This window comes from Schistocerca americana, chromosome 3, assembly GCF_021461395.2.
Source record: "Schistocerca americana isolate TAMUIC-IGC-003095 chromosome 3, iqSchAmer2.1, whole genome shotgun sequence".
Classification (NCBI taxonomy): Eukaryota; Metazoa; Arthropoda; class Insecta; order Orthoptera; family Acrididae; genus Schistocerca; species Schistocerca americana.
The window spans coordinates 989471196-989489975 of NC_060121.1; the positions used below are offsets into that span (position 1 = coordinate 989471196).

General features: G+C 42.6%; 1 protein-coding gene across 1 annotated transcript in view; it reads right to left on the reverse strand.

The window, feature by feature from the left end:
• The window catches only part of LOC124607193 (WD repeat-containing protein 91), a 222692-nt gene that overhangs the window by 67059 nt on the left and 136853 nt on the right, over positions 1–18780 (reverse strand). The window contains exon 9 of the mRNA XM_047139416.1: positions 17573–17743. Coding sequence (XP_046995372.1) covers positions 17573–17743 — 171 coding nt within the window. The remainder of the gene's footprint in view (positions 1–17572; positions 17744–18780) is intronic.

Genomic DNA, 18780 nt, shown 5'->3' on the forward strand with positions numbered 1-18780 from the left:
AGTAAAAGTTATCCACAAAACTACTGTCCAAGATCCTTGAAATCAATTTTTTGTAGAATCTTAGAACATATCTTGAGCTCAAACATCATGGGGTATTTTGAACAAAATGAACTCCTCAATGCCAACAAACATGGATTTAGAAAACATTGATCATGTGAAACCCAATGCACTTTTTTCTCATGACATACTGAAAGCTTTGTACCAAGGAAACCAAGTAGATGCAGTGCTTCCTGATTTCCGAAAAAAACATTTGATTCAGTAGTGCACCTACACTTATTGTCAAAAGTATGATCTTATAGGGTACGAAGGGAAATTTGTGACTGAACTGAGGACTTTTGGTAGGGAGGACATAGCATGTTAGTTCGGATGGAGAGTCACCGTCAGATGTAGAAGTAGCTTTGGATGTGCTCTAGGTAAGTATGTTGGGACCCTTGGTGTTCATGTTGTATATTAATGACCCCTTGCAGACAATATTCATAGTAAAATCAGACTTTTTGCAGATGATACTGTTATCTATAATGAAGTACTATCTGAGAGAAGCTGCATAAACATTTAGTCAGATCTTGATAAGTTTTCAATGTGGTGCAGAGATTGGCAACTTGCTCTAAATGTTCAGGAAAGTAAAATTTCTGCACTTGACAAAATGAAAAAACATAGTATCCTGTGACTAATGTCAATGAGTCACTGTTGGCATCGGCCAACTCATACAAATACCTGGGTGTAACACTTTGCAGGGATATGAAATAGAACGATGAAATGTGTTCAGTCACAGATAAAGCAGTGGTAGACTTCAGTTTATTGGTAGAATACTGGGGAAGTGCAATCAGTCCACAAGAGAGATTGCTTACAAATCACTTGTGCAACCCATCATAGAATATATCTCAAGTGTGTGGGACCCGTACCAGATAGGACTAACAGCGGTATTGGATGTATACAGAGAAGGGCAGCACAAATGGTCACAGGTTTGTTTAATCCATGGGAGAGTGTCACAGAGATACTGAAGGAAATGAACTGGCAGACTATTGAGCACAGATGTAAACTATCCTGAGAGTCTATTAACAAAATTTCCAGAATTGGCTTTAAATGATTACTCTAGGGATATAGTACAACCTCCTAAATATCACTCACACAGGGATCATGAGGATAGGATTAGAATAATTACTGCAAGCACAGAGGCATTCAAACAATCATTCATCCCACACTCCATATGTGAATGGAACTGGAAGAAACTCTAATGACTGGTACAATGGGATGTACCCTGTATTATGCACATCATGATGGTTTGCACAGTATAGATGTAGATACAGACATAGGTGTGAAGCAGTTGCGATTGCTTGCTCTCCTTCTTGGCCATTGTTAATTAGCTCACAGGAGGAGAACAACGTCGTAGTCATGCAACCGCGGCCTCCATGCTGCATGGGGTAATGTTGTGCTAAGCAGCAACAGCATACAGCGTCTTAACACTGGTTATGTGGTCCTCTGCTGTCATGCCCTTACAGTTTTGTTCAACATGAGCAGGCTGTGTGCCCAAATCACTGAGTGATGTGCAACCATTGTAGAAAAAAGGGACATTTTGTGTCTCTGTGCAACTTTCAATCTCTTTCACCAGACACAAACATGGATATGAACAGTGTTTTCCAAGCGATGGTAGCTTCAAACTAACTCTACATACCCATATTGGGACAGGTTCCTACTTCCATAGTGTACAAAACAACTGTTCAGCTTTTGATCTTTCTAGTAGTGGATGACACCAACACTACTTCTACATCTACATGTACATCTGCGTGATTACTTTGCCATTCACAATGAAATGCCTGGCAGAGGGTTCAAAGAAGCACCTCCAAGCTGTCTCTCTACCGTTCCACTCTCGAACAGTACACAGGAAAAACGAGCACCTAAATCTTTCTGTGCGAGCCCTGATTTCTCTTATTTTATCATGATAATCATTTCTCCATATGTGCCAACAGAATGTTTTCAAAATCGGAGGAGAAAACTGGTGCTTGAAATTTCATGAGAAGTCCCATTGCAACGAAAAACGCCTTTGTTTTAATGATAGCCACTCCAATTCATGTGTCATGTCCGTGGCATTAGCTCCCCTACTTTGTGATAATACAAAATGAGCTGCCCTTCTTTGTATTTTTTCGATGTCATCTGTCAGTCCCTTCTGATGTGGATCCCACACTGCACAGCAATACATCAGAATAGGGTGGACAAGTGTGTTGTAAGCAGTCTCTTTAGTAGACCTGTTGCACCTTCTATGTGTTCTGGCAATGAATTGCAGTCTTTGGTTTTCTCTACCCACAACATTATCTATGTGATCGTTTCAATTTAGGGTATTTGTAATTGTAATCCCTAAGTATTTAGTTGAATTTACAGCCTTCAGATGTGTGTGACTTATCGCATAATCTAAATTTGGTGGATTTCTTTTAATACTCGTGTGAATAACTTTACACTTTTCTTTATTCAGGGTCAATTACCAGTTTTCGCACCATACAGATATCTTATTTGGGTTAGATGCCTTCAAAATTTTTGGGTTCTCTGTTGCTGTGATGAAGTGGATCTGCTATCAGATCAAATTCCATGCCAACAACTGGACACACTCTGCTTGGAATGTTCCTCACTGTTTTTAGAAGGTTTAGCGTGTGCTACCAATTTTAAGGTTCACAACACAATAAAATCAATGGCATCCCCGTTTTTTTTTTTCACACATGTCCAGTACCAGCAGCTTTACAGGCACAAGTCGTATTGGAACTATATCAACTTATGTCTTTGGGTGTTGTCACGCCTGTCTCCAGTAGCAATAGGTCTGCTCCACTGGTAACTGTCAAAAAACCTAATGGCAACCTTCAGCTCTGTGGTGATTTTAAAGTGTGTGTACATTCACAGTCTATTATTGATACCTATTCTTTGCCCTATCTGGATGAACTCTTAGCATGGCTTTCTGGGGACTAATATTTTTCCACAACAGACTTGCCAGAAGCCTACTTGCAACTGCAGCATCTATCTCAATTCTGAAGTCTCTCATACTGGTGTCAACCCTTTATGCCAGCATGCTGACGCCATTACAGATTTGCTGTGTCCAATTAATTTCAAACACTTGCAAGCCTTTCTTGGAAAGATTACACACTACCATAAATTTCTTCATGGTGCAGCCACATCAGCACAGCCACTTCATGCTCTCTTACATAAAGATGTTCCTTTTGACTGGTTGCTCACCTTTGAGCATGATTTTACCCTATTAAGGTCCAAATTACACTCACCACCTTGTTTGTATACCTTCAAAACAGGCCAACATCTTGTTTTGTCTACAGACACCTATCAGTATGGCATCGGGGCCATTCTCGCACACAGAGATGCAGAATGTTCCGCATGCTCTATTGTGTACGCTTCCAAAACTCTGAATCAGATGCAATAGCACTGCTTGCAGATAGAAAAAGTAGCCCTTGCTATTCTGTACATGTACCAAAAATTTCATGTTTTCCTATACAGTTCTAAGTTCCATTTGATTACTGATCACAAACCTCTGTTATCTCTATTGAATCCTTTGGCATCTTTACACAAAAGTGGCCCATCGCCTACAATGCTGCACTCCATTTTTGTCACATTATAACTATGAGACTTATTTCTGACCCATAGTGCAACAAGCTAATGCGCATTCCTTCCTCAGTTGCTGGCTTGCCCTGATCTGATGTTTGATCAGGATGAACTGTTTTGTTTTCATTTGGATGTTGAAGCCCAAAACACCTCAAATGTTTTTCCCATTACGAGTTCTCAGATTTTGGCAGCTGCTGCGGCCAATCCTATCTTACGTCAGCACAGCTGGCCAGATAAACCACCAGGCTGAGCATCGGATCCTGTGCATAATTATTATGCAGTTACCTTTGCAGATAAAGTGGTACATCACCTGCAGCACTAGGCTCTGCTTTTTTCATGCTGTAACTATGAGACTTATTTCTGATCCAGATCACAACAGACTAATCCAGATGCTCTTTCTCGATTGCTGACTGGCCAAAATCCAGCATTTGATAAGGATGAGCTGTTGTGTTTCCATTTAGACATCAAAGCCCTAACCATGTGGATGGTCTTCCCATTACCAGTTCTCAGATTTCAGCAGCTAACATGGCTGATCTTATGTCAGCATAAATGGCTGGTTTAACCACTGGGCCAAGCATTGGATCTTTTGGATAATTATTATGTTCTCTGCCATCACCTATCAGTTTTTAATGCTTTGTTACTGTCGGTTACAGAAGAGTCGGTGCACAGGGTTGTGATCCCATCTGCACTGTGGTGGGATGTCGTGCACCTTCATCATCTGGATCATTGTGTGTTTCTCGTAAAAAATTGCTGGTCCACAACCATGTGTTTTGGCTGTGTATTGACACGAGATCATGTGTGTGTGACACATTGTCTGCAGTGGGTCATCCGTCAAGTGCAGCAATGGCCCTCTCTTTCCCTCTGGACCACCTCCCAGAGTCTCTGGATGGTGATTTTGTGGCTCCATTCCTTCACTCCTTTTGGATTGTAGTAGTTTATGCTTTCTCAAAATTTCTTTATGTCATTTGTTGCCTTTCCACATCCACAGCAGCTATGGTCACAGCCCTTTTATTGATTTTTTCCTTACAAGGATTGCTGTATATGCTGTATATGTTTGTGTCTCAAGATTTTGAAGATTTTTGTACAAAGACTTGCATCCGGCATTTTACAGGCCCCTCCCTTTCATCCCCAGTCCAATGGAGAGGCAGAGTGGCTGATCCGTACATTCAAAACTCGCTCGAGAAAATATATCCCTCAATCTTTTCCCGAGGAAGCCCTCGATAGGTTCTCGCATTCGTATAGGATCACTCCAGTTGGCAACCGTAGCCTGGCAGAGCTGCTCCATGGCTGCCAGTCCCGTACAGTGCTCCATCTTCTCTGGCTGACACCTGGCCACCGGCAGATGCCTGCCTCACCATACGGACCCACGGTTTTGGCCGGCACCCTAAATGGATACCAGCAGTCATCTGTCAATGCTGACGCTGCCACCTCTATGCCGTGCACACCTCTGATGGCTGGTGACACTACGACCAGCCCTGGCCGTGCGAGTCTGTCCACATACGAGAGATCCTTCCATCTCCACCAGCTGCACTGGCTCCTGTGGTGCAGTTCACACCTCTTTCGACTCTGGCGCCATCAGTGCTCTGGGTGCCACTACTGCCAGGTGACAGGCTGCCTCCATCTCCACAATCCCTGTTGCCTGCTGCCTCCATTGCCAAGTGTCTGCCCTGATGACAAGATACATACAGCACCATCACCATCAGTGCTCTCTTATGGCCTTTTTCGGGGGGAGCGAGTGCCCACGTCTGTCTGTGCCCACAAGATTTCAGACCACATTCTCCTGTGACAGCATAACACTTGCTCCAGCAGTTGCCACCTACTGATGAAGACATGGACATCTCCAAAGTGAACACTTTTCCCCACGGGGGAAGGAGTATTGTAATCCTATAGTGTCAGCGTGCATAATCAAACTGTGCACGATACGAGCGCCTCCGTGGTCACCTCACAACTTGGGCAGATTGTGCAACAAGCATTTTGCCATGTGCACAACAACCCAATACAAGTCCAGTGTGCTGGGCCCTTGGTCTCACTTATTTCTCCTTTCTTATTCTATGCTCACCAATGAGACTGTATATTGATGTGTTCTATAGTTACGAGGCTTTGTACTGTTCTACACTCCCGTCTATACTTCATTCAGAGTTATTCTGAAAACAGAATAAAACTTGGTTGATGCTACTTCTGATATTGTGTGTATACAATGTTACAACAATTACTTTAAAGTTTTATTTGAAAAATGTGTACTTGTAATTCAAAAATACGTCAGAATATAATTCTTTTAAGCTAAAGCATGTTAACAGCTTTACAGATTGTACATTTTTATAGTTACGATATGCCCATTTTTCTCAAGACATCATTGGGTGGAAAACTTTTTTAAATCTTCTTGATTTATACCGTTTTCATTGATTTATGTTGCTTCTCCACAGCATAATGTAAGTTGTATATTATTTCTGCACTTTTACTGTACGTCTCTCATCTTCTACAATAAAAAACAAAAATATCTATATGTCCATCATATTATGTAGGAACATTTGGAAGTTTCAGACACAGTTAATAATGGCCTAATATAAAGGCGAAACCAGTTGTGTGAACTTGATAAATTTCTGAAAAAGTAACTGGAACAGTGTTTCATTAATTAAAGTGAGCTTTGCTTGGACACAGAGCTTATATACAATGAAATTATTAGATTTCTTTGTTGACTGAGAAGAATTTATGTGGATTATGCAAATACTTACCACCATAAGCTGAAAGTCAAAATCATTTCATCATGAACCGTGACAAAATGTCACGGTCGGTTCTCTGCATTTCCTCCTTGTCTGTAGGGCATTCCTTTTGAAATTCCCACTTCGCCCTCTTCTGTTTTCTTACCCTAGCCAAAAGGCGTTGTGGCATTGCTGTGGCCGGCTGCCTGCCGTGTTTGCAGGAGAGTGTCAGTCGGGAGGAGGACTCTGATTGCGGACGTCTGAGAGTGTACAGGAGGCCATGCCATTTTGTTGATGGTTTGGCATGACTCGTGTGAGGTGTGGTGCATCATTAAGGCCGTGATAGCAGCCAATGTTACTGTCTTGGTCACAGGTGGATCCAAAGGGATGAGGCCCGGTTGTCCATTGAAACTCATATCCTACGGATGTCATCGGACTTAAAGTAAGACGTTTTGAGCATTATTTGTGCCATTTGCAAGCAACTGGGGATTCCGGCGTCTGCAGTAATTCGGCGAAGATTATTTTTGTTTATTCCGTGTGTAAATGATTGAACAAGGAGCAGTTTATTTAATGCTCACCTATGCTTGTGTTCTGCGTGTGCTGCTTGTGAGTGTAAACTTGACTCTCACCTTTGTCTGTTGATTTTAAGCGCATTGTCAAAAACTGAATCCAAGTAGTGACTTTCAATTAGTTAGCTGGATTCTTTCTTTCCTTTTCACGACGCGTGTTAATGGCAAAGTAGAATTGTAGACCTTAACTTGCTACATCATTAGGGTGGCATCAATAACAGAGCCTAACCTGTTAATTAATTAGGGTTTGTGATAAACAAAGGTATTTAAGTATGTTGTTTTAAAATATTATCTGAAATGTGTCAATGATTTATGTTGCGCCAGTTGATTCTGGCATATGAACGGAAGTGTCGGCACGTCTGCCGTGTAAGGGAATCCTGGTAGATTTGATTGTTTTGGAAACTTTAATAGAGAGAGAAACTAGTGTGCTTTAGTCCTGTCTTGCGTTAAGGCTATATTCGGGCCCTGGCATTTGTACTGCAAGCTGCAATATCATCCTGTTGTTTCATGGCAGTTTGTTCTCAAACTAGGTGTTTGCACTAAACATGCTTTGGGCTGGGTGTTTCGCCCCTCAGCATTATACTTGGGTTTCAGCTGAATGTTCAGTCTGTTGACTGTCCATCGTATGCCAAGTCGGTAATGGTCAACCTGTCATCAGTTGATTTCAGTGCTGTAGTTAGTTGCCAATTAGTACTGGTTCCATTACCTTCTGACCAGGGTTCTTGCTCAACGCTTGCCTTTAAATACGCTGCTAACCTGTTTAGCGTATGTTGTGGCTAGCTTAAGTTAATCACTGCTCAATAGCCCAACACAGTTTGTCAGTCATCAGAAGCCGTGTACGTGTTATTTATTCCCTTATTCTAGTCAATCTATAAGCATGCTATTTGTAATTTTGTTACTCTAGGTAGCCATAAGTTGCCATTTTTAGGGTGTTTAGATGGAGTGCAGCTCCTTTGAGTATAGACTTGTCAATTTCCAATTTAGTGTTTTTCCACCAGTTTTTAATTGTGCCTATGTGCAGATATGTATTTATATATATACATCGGTGGAATCTAATTTTTTTTTTTTTTATTACTATTGAGCTGTACTTACATGTCATATTGTAAAGAAAGGAACTTATTGGAGGTTAACTGTCGCCGTAAAGGTGTTGTGGATGGTGCACTTTCCTGTTATTCACATTAATGTTCCAGACAATGTGTAAACTTCTTAGTTATTTTCCCTTTAAATGGAGTGTGCCTGCCTTGATGTTATAAGTGACTGTTTCACAACCAGTTCTTTAATGTGTCTACGCACATATATTTATATTTATGGAAGAACTTAAATTGTGTTTGCCTGTTGAACTTTAAAAGTAAAGTGCAGAAAACTGAATCAGGTGTTTATTATTGTCAAGTGTGACATGTGACATTTTCTTGGTCTGTCACATCACACCATGATCTTCAGTAATCGTGCACTGTCTTTGTAGTATGCATCTAATCAAGCAGAAAGATTTATGATTATAGCCACATAACAAACAAATTATGCAGTAATTAACTAAAATGGTTTGCGAACAGTGGCTGAATCAGTATTCTGAATCCCTGACTAAATTCTGAGACAGTGAACTACTTTTAATGTGAGCCGATTCCTCTGTGGCTTCTTGGTAGTGTATTTTTTTTAAATTACTATGGATTAATAATGAGGTTCACTTTATCACAGCAGTCACATCAAAAAGAAAAACTGCTGTTAGTGGTCCGAGGAATTCATATGCACTGCTACAAGATTTATTACTCGGTGTGTTACAACGTGGTGTGGCACCTGAAATAAGAAGAGCCTCTGTATTTTCTTTCTGTGCTTACATGAGCAGCATCTTCTAACCAAACTGCATGCCAACAGAGTATCGCCTCAGTTGTGAGACTGGATTTGTGATTTCCTGTCAGAAAGGTCACATTTCATAGTAATAGATGGAAAGTCATCGAATAAAACATAAGTAATATCCGGCGTTCCCCAAGGAAGTGTTACGGGCCCTCTATTGTTCCTGATCTATATTAACGACATAGGAGACAATCCAAATAGCCGTCTTAGATTGTTTGCAGATGATGCTGTCATTTACTGTCTTGTAAAGTCATCAGATGATGAAAACGACTTGCAAAATGATTTAGATAAGGTATCTGTATGGTGCAAAAAGTGGCAATTGACCCTGAATAAAGAAAAGTGTGAAGTTATTCACATGAGTACTAAAAGAAATCCACCAAATTTCGATTGTGAGATAAGTCACACAAATCTGAAGGCTGTAAATTCAACTACATACTTAGGGACTACAATTACAAATACCCTAAATTGGAACTATCACATAGATAATGTTGTGGGTAGAGCAAACCAAAGACTGCGATTCATTGGCAGAACACTTAGAAGGTGCAACCGATCTACTAGACTGCTTACACCACGCTTGTCCGCCCTATTCTAGAGTATTGCTGTGCGGTGTGGGATCCACATCAGGTGGGACTGACGGATGACATCGAAAAAGTACAAAGAAGGGCAGCTCATTTTGTATTATCGCGAAATAGGGGAGATAGTGCCACAGACATGATACGTGAATCGGAGTGGCAATCATTAAAATATAGGCATTTTTCGTTGCGACGAGATCTTGTCATGAAATTTCAATCACCAGTTTTCTCCTCCGATTGCGAAAACATTCTGTTAGCACCCATCTACATAGGGAGAAATGATCATCACAATAAAATGAGAGAAATCAGGGCTCACACAGAAAAATTTAAGTGCTCATTTTTCCCGCATGCCATTAGAGAGTGGAGCGGTAGAGAGACAGCATGAAGGTGGTTCACTGAACCCTCTGCCAGGCACTTTATTGTGAATAGCAGAGTAATCACATAGATGTAAATGTAGATGAGTCTAGTATGAACACAATAAAATTGACAAAAAGCTATTTTATGATAAAACTCAGTCATTCTAAATGGTAGTTGTTAATCTATTACTGATTGTTTAATGCTGACAATTCGGAAGACATTTTCTAGCCTTTAACAAAATAAAAATGGAGTAAACTTTTGTGACATGCTAAAATTATAACTGGGCTCAAGACTGAACTTACCTTTCTTGGGGAGTGCACTAATTGTAGTATCCTTGCATACTTCATAAACTGACTTTATGTTTCAACTTGTGACATGCTTCTCTCTATACTTTTCACGCTCCATAGTTACGAGGGTCACTCCAAAAGAAATGCACACTATTTTTGTAAAAATACAGTTTTCATTCTGCATGTGAGAAAGTTTTACAGTGTGTAGATACATCCTTCCCACTTATTTTCAAACTTAGTTCAACCTGTTCCCGTGAGTGGCGCCGTCACAGCATGTCTTCAAGATGGCTGCTACACTTGACGTTCGTCAGAAGTAACGTGCTGTCATAGAATTCCTGTGCTGTGAAAATGAGACAATAGGAAACATCCACAAGAGGTTGAAAAAGGTGTATGGAGATGCTGCTGTCGATCGCAGTACAGTCAGTCGGTGGCCAAGCAGGTTACGTGATCAAAGCGGGCACGGCAATATTGAGGATTGTCCTCGCAGCGGCAGGCCTCGTACCACACACACTCCAGACAATGTGCAGAGAGTTAATGAATTGGTGACTGCTGACAGATGCATCACAGTGAACGAATTGTCACGCTACGTTGAGATAGGGGAAGGAAGTGTTTGCAGAATACTGAAAGTGTTGGCGTTAAAAAAGGTTTGTGCCAGGTGGGTTCCCAGAATGTTGACAGTGGCTCACAAAGAAACAAGAAAAACAGTATGCACCGAACTTTTGGAACAGTACGAGAACGGTGGAGATGAATTTCTTGGAAGAATTGTGACAGGTGATGAAACATGGATCCATCATTTTTCACCAGAGACGAAGAGGCAATCAATGGAGTGGCGTCATGCAAATTCACCCAAGAAAAAAAATTCAAAACCACACCTTCTGCTGGAAAAGTAATGGCTACGGTGTTTTTTGATTCTGAAGGACTCTTGCTTGTGGACATCATGCCAAGTGCAAGTGGAACCATCACAAATTCTGATACATATGTGACGACACTGAAGAAACTTCAAGCTCAACTGAGTCGTGTTCGACCACATCGGCAAAAGCAGGATGTTTTCCTGTTGCATAACAATGCAAGGCCACATGTCAGTCAAAAAAACATGGAAGCGATCATAAAACTCAGATGGACAACACTGAAACACCTGCTTTACAGTCCTGACCTGGCTCCATGTGGCTATCATCTCTTTGGGAAACCGAAAGACTCTCTTCATGGAACAAGGTTTGAAGATGATGACTACCTTGTGCACACTGCCAAACAGTGGCTCCAACAGGTTGGTCCAGAATTTTACCGTGAGGTATACAGGTGCTGGTTCCCAGATGGCGTAAGGCAGTTGAGAGTGATGCAAATTATGTGGAGCAATGAAAATATTGTTCCTAAAGGAAGTATCTACACACTGTAAGACTTTCAAACATGTAGAATGAAAGATGGATTAAAAAAAAAAAAAGGGTGCATTTCTTTTGGAGTGATCCTCTTAGTTAGTTGGTTGGTTGATTGTGTGTTCCATTGATCAATCGCATGGTGTGGTAGCCATTATGATGTGGAAGATGTCAACTGCATAAGCAATGCACATATGAAACAAGATTTAACAATACAGAGTTAAAGACTAATATTTCTATTATTTACCCCATTCCCTTAAATGGCACAAAATGCATATACTATATTTATAGATTTATGTTGTGACTCGCCGATCATTCAAAGTGCCGTCGCGCAATTACGCGTGTCCTCTACGTGCGGCGCTGTCTGCCAGCCATGCAGCGGCCACGCCACCTAAGCGGCCAGCCAGCCAGCGGCCGCTAGACTTGGACTCAGTGCTCATTCGAATGTTACCGTGTTCACATTCTTGCTTGTCAACTTGCTCAGTGACTTATATGTGTTGTGTCGTTTTGAAATATGTATGTTCAACTAGACATTATAACAATTGCCGACGAGGTAGTGGATTTTTCCTTTTCATCATTGACCCACATATTTCCATGGCTACTGACGAGCAACTATTGCAAGGTCTCATTGAACAGCAAACGCTTCTAACGTCGGCGATTCGTGATTTCATCGCTGCATCAAACGTGGGGCATTTCTCGTCGTTGGCTATACCTCCTTTTCCTCCTTACAACGAGATGGCGGAAGACTGGTCTGATTATGACAAACGTCTTCGACAGCACTTCTTGGCATTTCATGTCACGGACGAACAAACATGTAAGTCTCTGTTCCTTTCCTGGATTTCACCTCAAATGTATCAGTTGTCACAATTGGCTCCTTTGAAAGATCCTGCGTCTTTGTCCTTTGCTGAAATGTGCTCATTTCTGTCTGTCTATTTTCAAAAGCAAACACATGTGGTAGCCTCTCGTGTTGCCTTTTATCGTTGTCACAAACAACCCACTCAATCCTATCGCGCTTGGGCTGCTGAACTTCACGGCCTCAGTCGAAAGTGTCAATTTGTTACTGACGTTCACAAAGAATCCTATGCCGATTCCATGGTACGGGATGCTATTATCCGGTCGGTGTCCGACAAAGAAGTTCAGCAACGTACCCTTCAGTTGGCAAATCCGACTCTAGATGAAGTCCTATCCATCTCGCAGTCTTTTGAAATTTCTCGCACCGCTGGGGTGCAAATAGAGGCGTGGGGTGACATCGGGGAAATACAACCTCTGTGCGCTGTTGACGACGCATGCGGCACAGCCCCGCCGGCCGACGTGGCCGCAGTACGCTCTCACGCGCAGCCTCGGCCTAACTGTAAACAACCCTCTAAGAAACTCCATCAAAACCCCCGGCAACTTCCTTCATGTCCGCAGTGTTTTACGCAACATTCACGTGAGGATTGTCCCCAACATTGGGCTGTGTGTCACAATTGCTAAAAGAAAGTTCATGTGCCTTCCGTTTGCAAATCCGACCGCCCACATGATGTTCATGAACATGGCGCTGATTCTGCTTCTGTGTTGTCTGTCAATTGTACTTCTTCCCTTTCAGGGAAGTTATTCCTCACTGTCCAAATCCTTGGTCGGGATGTTCACATGCAGGTGGATACTGGCTCTGCTGCCACTATCATTAATTCTCAGACATATCTTCAGTTGGGTTCTCCACTCCTATCACCTGTCACTCGGCAATTGCGGACGTACAATAAGCAGAAGATTTCTCTCTTGGGACAATTTAATGCTGAAGTGTCTTACAAATCCCTCTTTCACACATTACCCATATTTGTGGTCGACCAGAGTAGCGCAGAGAATCTTTTTGGTTTTGATGCCTTTCGCGTTTTTGGGTTCTCCATAGATGACTCTGTCAATATGGTCTCTGATGCTATTCCTTATGCTCAATTGGATTCCTTGTCAACGACATTTTCGTCCCTTTTTTCTCCTGGGTTAGGCCATGCAAACGACTTTGAAGCTCATATCACACTCAAATCCACTGCTCGGCCTAAGTTTTTTCAGGCTCGGCCCATTCCTGTGGCCCTTCGTGATCGGGTTAAACGGGAGCTGGATCGTCTCACTACTTCAGGGGTCTCGCTTCCTGTCACTTCCAGTGAGTCGTCCTCTCCTTGACATTGTTGTTGCTAAGCCCAATGGTGATATTCGTCTCTGTGGCGATTTTAAAGCCACTGTAAATGCGCAATGCCTCATCGACATTTACCCTATGCCCCGACCTGAAGAATTGTTCACTAAACTTGTGGGAGGCCAGTATTTTTCTAAAATTAACCTGTCAGAAGCTTATCATCAACTTCCTCTCGATGCTGCTTCCCGGAGCTTTTGGTCCTTAACACGCCTTTCGGCCTCTATCAATACCAACAATTGCCATTCGGGGTTGCCAGCGTCCCTGCTCTCTTTCAGCTATTTTTGGAACAATTATTGCTCCCTGTCCCTGGGTGTATAAATTACATGGACGACATTGTTGTCACTGGTTCCACCACTGAAGAACATCTTCAGAACCTCCACACACTTTTTCATGTCTTGCAGACTGCCGGTATTAAGTGTAATATTCAGAAATCAAAATTTTTTCAGGCATCTATCCTGTACTTAGGGTTTCAACTCTCTCGGGATGGTATTCGTCCGCTTCAGCAAACTGTCGCTGCGATCAATGCCCTTCCTCGCCCTACATCTGTTAAGGAACTGCAGGCCTTCTTGGGGAAAATAGCACATTATCACAGGTTTTTACCGTCTGCTGCATCGGTGGCTCAGCCGTTGCTTCACCTGTTGCATAAAAACGTGCCTTTTCACTGGTCCGCGTCATGTGATGCGGCTTTCCAGAAATTGAAGACTATGCTGAAACAGGCCCCGTGCCTGGCGACTTATCAACCTGGCCAACATCTTGTTCTTGCCACAGACGCCTCTCAATACGGAGTCGGTGCAGTCCTTACGCACCGTTTTTCAGATGGCTCTGAACAACCCATTGCTTATGCCTCCAAAACGCTCACGGATGCCCAACAAAAGTATTCTCAAATTGAAAAAGAAGCTTTGGCCATTATTTATGCTCTTCAGAAGTTTGGTGTTTTTCTCTATGGGTCCAAATTTCATCTTGTTACGGATCACAAACCACTTGTTTCCTTGTTTCATCCATCAACATCACTTCCCGACAAGGCTGCACACAGCCTCCAGCGTTGGGCTCGTTACTTCTCTCGTTTCAATTATGAGATTCATTTCCGGCCGACGGCTCAACATGCGAATGCTGATGCACTGTCTCGCCTTCCCATGGGTCCTGATCTGGCATTCAATAGCGACGAACTTTTGTGTTTCCACCTGGATGTTGCCGAGCAGTGGGTTGTCGACGGATTCCCCATCACGGGACCGGGACGGATTCCCCATCACAGGGGACCGGCTGGCGGCTGCTACGGGTTCTGATCCTACCCTCTCCCGGGTTTTACACTCTATTCAGAAGGGTTGGCCAGATCGTCCGTCCGCTAAGACTTCTGATCCATTGCGGAACTACTACGCTTTGCGTTACCACCTCACGGCCAGGGATGGTGTTATCCTCCTTTCCACTGACAATGCTTCGCCACGTGTTGTGGTACCTGCGTCTTTGCGTGCTTCGGTCTTGCGCCTCCTTCACCAAGGGCACTGTGGTGTCTCTCGCACAAAATCTCTGGCGCGCCGTCATGTGTATTGGCTTGGCATCGACTCTGAAATAGCACACATGGTCACTGCCTGTGGCCCCTGTGCGTCACAGGCCGCTGCCCCGAAGTCATATTTGTCACTGTGGCCTTTGCCTGAGAAGCCCTGGGAGCACATTCATGCTGACTTTGCGGGACCTTTTTTAGGTACTTATTGGCTTCTCGTTATTGACGCCTACTCTAACTTTCCTTTCATTGTCTGTTGCACGTCGCCTACCACCGCGGCAACCACAAGTGCTCTCGCCCGCTTTTTTTCTTTGGAAGGCGTTCCCTCTACTCTTGTTACTGAAAATGGTCCGCAATTTGCCTCTTCCGAATTTGCGGATTTTTGTGCTCGTCACGGCATTATGCATGTCACAGCCTCTCCGTTCCATCCACAATCAATTGGTGAGGCTTAATGACTGGTCCGCACATTTGAGGCTCAGATGCAGAAACTCCTGACTTCTTCTGCTGCTGATGTTGCGCTTCTCCAGTTTCTGGCTTCTTACCGTATCACCCCCATGGGCGACCACAGCCCGACTGAGCTCTTACACGGCCGACAGCCCCGCACGCTCCTTCATCTTCTGCGGCCTTCCACCTCACGGCCGCGGGTGCCTTCGCTTGGCCGGTTCACTGCTGACGACCTTGTCTGGGTACGGGGATATGGCAGGCAGCCAAAATGGAGTCCGGGCCGCATCTTACGACACCGTGGCCGACGCCTGTATGAAATTCAGATGGACAGGGGTGTTGCAGTGCGTCATTCGGACCAGTTTCGGCCTAATGTGCCGGCAACGCCTGTTCCGGATGCCGCTACACCACCTTTGGCTCTACATGACACTTGGGATCCTGGAATCTCTCATTACTCACAACGCAGTCCTGTCACCATCATATCGGTGCCAGCACAAGAACTGACGCCAATGGGAGACGTGCCCATGCAGGAACCAGATGACCATCATCTGTCGGAGCAACTCTACTCGCCTCCTTCTCCTACGGACGCAGACACATCGCCCATGTCTCCTGTTATATAAACTGGACTTGCCACAACGGGCAGATTGGTGCATGGGGCCCTAGCAGATTCGACGCCTACGTCTCCTGTCGTCTCGACCCATTATTATAGGGGACACTTCCGTCCGTACGGGAAGCCGCCTCCTCGAGCATTTATGGCCAGTCAAACAACGCCTATGGACGTTAGCAATCTACAGGCCACCTCCATCAAGACCAGTGAAAAAATTTCAAAGGGGGGAAAAGTGTTGTGACTCGCCGATCTTTCAAAGTGCCTCCGCGCAATTACGCGTGTCCTCTACATGAGGCGCTGCCTGCCAGCCATGCAGCAGCTGCGCCACCTAAGCGGCCAGCCAGCCAGCGGCTGCTGGACTTGGACTCAGTGCTCATTCGAATGTTACCGTGTTCACATTCTTGCTTGTCAACTCGCTCAGTGACTTATATGTGTTGTGTCGTTTTGAAATATGTGTGTTCAACTTGACGTTATAACAATTTATTAATTGCTATTCAGGAATTCATCTATGGTATAGAAGGAGTTGTCAAGGAGATATGATTTCAATTTATTTTTGAAGCTATTACTCCTGTCTGTCAGACATTTTATTTCATCTGGTAATTTGTCGAAAATTTTTATAGCAGCATATTTTACCCCTTTCTGTGCCAAAGATAGTTTGAGTAAAGGATAGTGTAAGTCTTCCTTTTTTCTGGTATTATAATCATGAATGTCACTGTTGTTTTTAAACTGGTCCATGTTGTTGAGAACAAATTTCATTAATGAGTAAATGTACTGTGAGGTGGTGTTAGAATTCCCAATCTTTTAAAAAGATGCCTACAAGATGTGTGACTATGAACCCCACACATTATTCTAACCACTTTCTTTTGAGCAGTGAATAATTTTTGTCTAAATGTTGAGTTACCCCAAACTATTATTCCATATGACATCAGAGAGTGAAAGTATGTTAGCTTACTAATTTCTATATCCTCAAAATGGGCAATTATTCTGATGGTAAAAGTTGCTGAACCTAGTCGCTTTAGAAGATCCAAAATATGAATTTTCCAACTAAGATTCCCATAAAGTTACACATGGTTATACACTGACAATTGCCAAATAATAACAGTTAGCTAAATGCTGCGTGAATAAGGTCTCTTTGTGTATCAGCTGACTGATGTTACAATTATTTTTCTCTTCCTCATCTAGTCATAAGTACATTCAGCTTTATTCATTATTTGAAAATAATCTTCTCAAGGCACACATACTGAAATCTAATGACATGCACTATTTATTATTTTATATTATCTAGGGAAACGGAATTAATTACATTATCTCAAAGCAATATCAATATCATAATTCAACACCCATTTTATTTAAATTTAAGGGAGAAGTATAAGTAACTATATTAATTTAACACATATTATGTTAAGCTCCTATTACTATTAGCTGAAGTTAGTCTGAATGCACTTGTAACAATGATGTTATAAGAGAAGATGGACAGGTATAAATAGAAATGAGATAGCATGAAAATAGTTCACAGATAGAAAAATAAAAATAGGAAACATCATTAAAATGATAATCAATACATACCATGAATCTTGTAAGAGGCTGTCAGATTCTGAATTCAATTCCCACACCATCTTACTGTTATCATGCAAACGTATTAGACCTGCCTTATGGCCAGAGATTACAAAGCGTTCATCCTTCATTACCCAGTCCAATGAAAGAACAGAATTTTTTGTAACAAATGTAGCTGCTGTCCTGGAACACAATATTTTGAGTACTAAATTTCTTTTGGCAGAAGACATAGAACAAATGTGTGTAATAATATATGCTATTCTAGCAAACAGTATACTTTTCAGGTCTTGGAACATCTAATTGTGAATGTTTAGCATACAACTAAGATTGCCAAAATGGAAATAAATCATAAAAAATTAACACTTTGGGAGCTTTTAAATTTTAGGGTTTTTATGTTGTTTGTTTGTATATTTTTATACCTTGCAACAGGAGTGCAAAAAGAACTGCAGACTTCACACAGTGTGCGCCACTCATGCTTAGTATTTTCGTCACATTTGTTACAATTATTTTGAATTTCATGGCCATACACATTTCCATTTTCACTTCATTTATTTGAGAAATATTACAGTAATTGACAAGCACAGCAACATGTTTAACAGAACAAAGAAAAATCTCAAAGCAACTGGTGTTTGCGTTACGTTAAAGTGTCACATAATAGTTTCTGATGATGGAAAAACAAACAAACACACACACACACACACACACACACACACATTCTTACATGCAAAAATCACACATCCATGGCCACTGTCATCTCTGGACACTATAACTTGACTGTGGTGAGCAGCAATCTTGGCTGGGGTGAGTTGGGGACACGGAAACAGCAAGGGGTGCCGAGGGGGAGAGGTGGTGGAAATTGCTTTAGTCCTGCCTGCGGGGTTTCGCAGGGATGTGCCGAGGATAGCATAACCAAATATCAAGACAGTTACACCGTGCCTCCTACCACTCAGTTTGTGTGTGTATATTTATACACCCTTGCCTGTTAATGTGCCTTTTATGGTGTTGTCCTTTTTCGTTGCTGTTTTAACATTGTGCCTCGCAGTGCATTCATAACTCAGTCAGGGCGCTAATGACCACAATTTTGAACTGCTTATTTAAATTGTTTTTTTTTTCTCCATATACAGGGAGAGCACCATAATGAGACATTGCCAGCATCTCCGGTGCTGCCGCCAAGCAGAAAGTTGATTGCTGTTGTTCACCAAGTGAAAGCCATTACATGG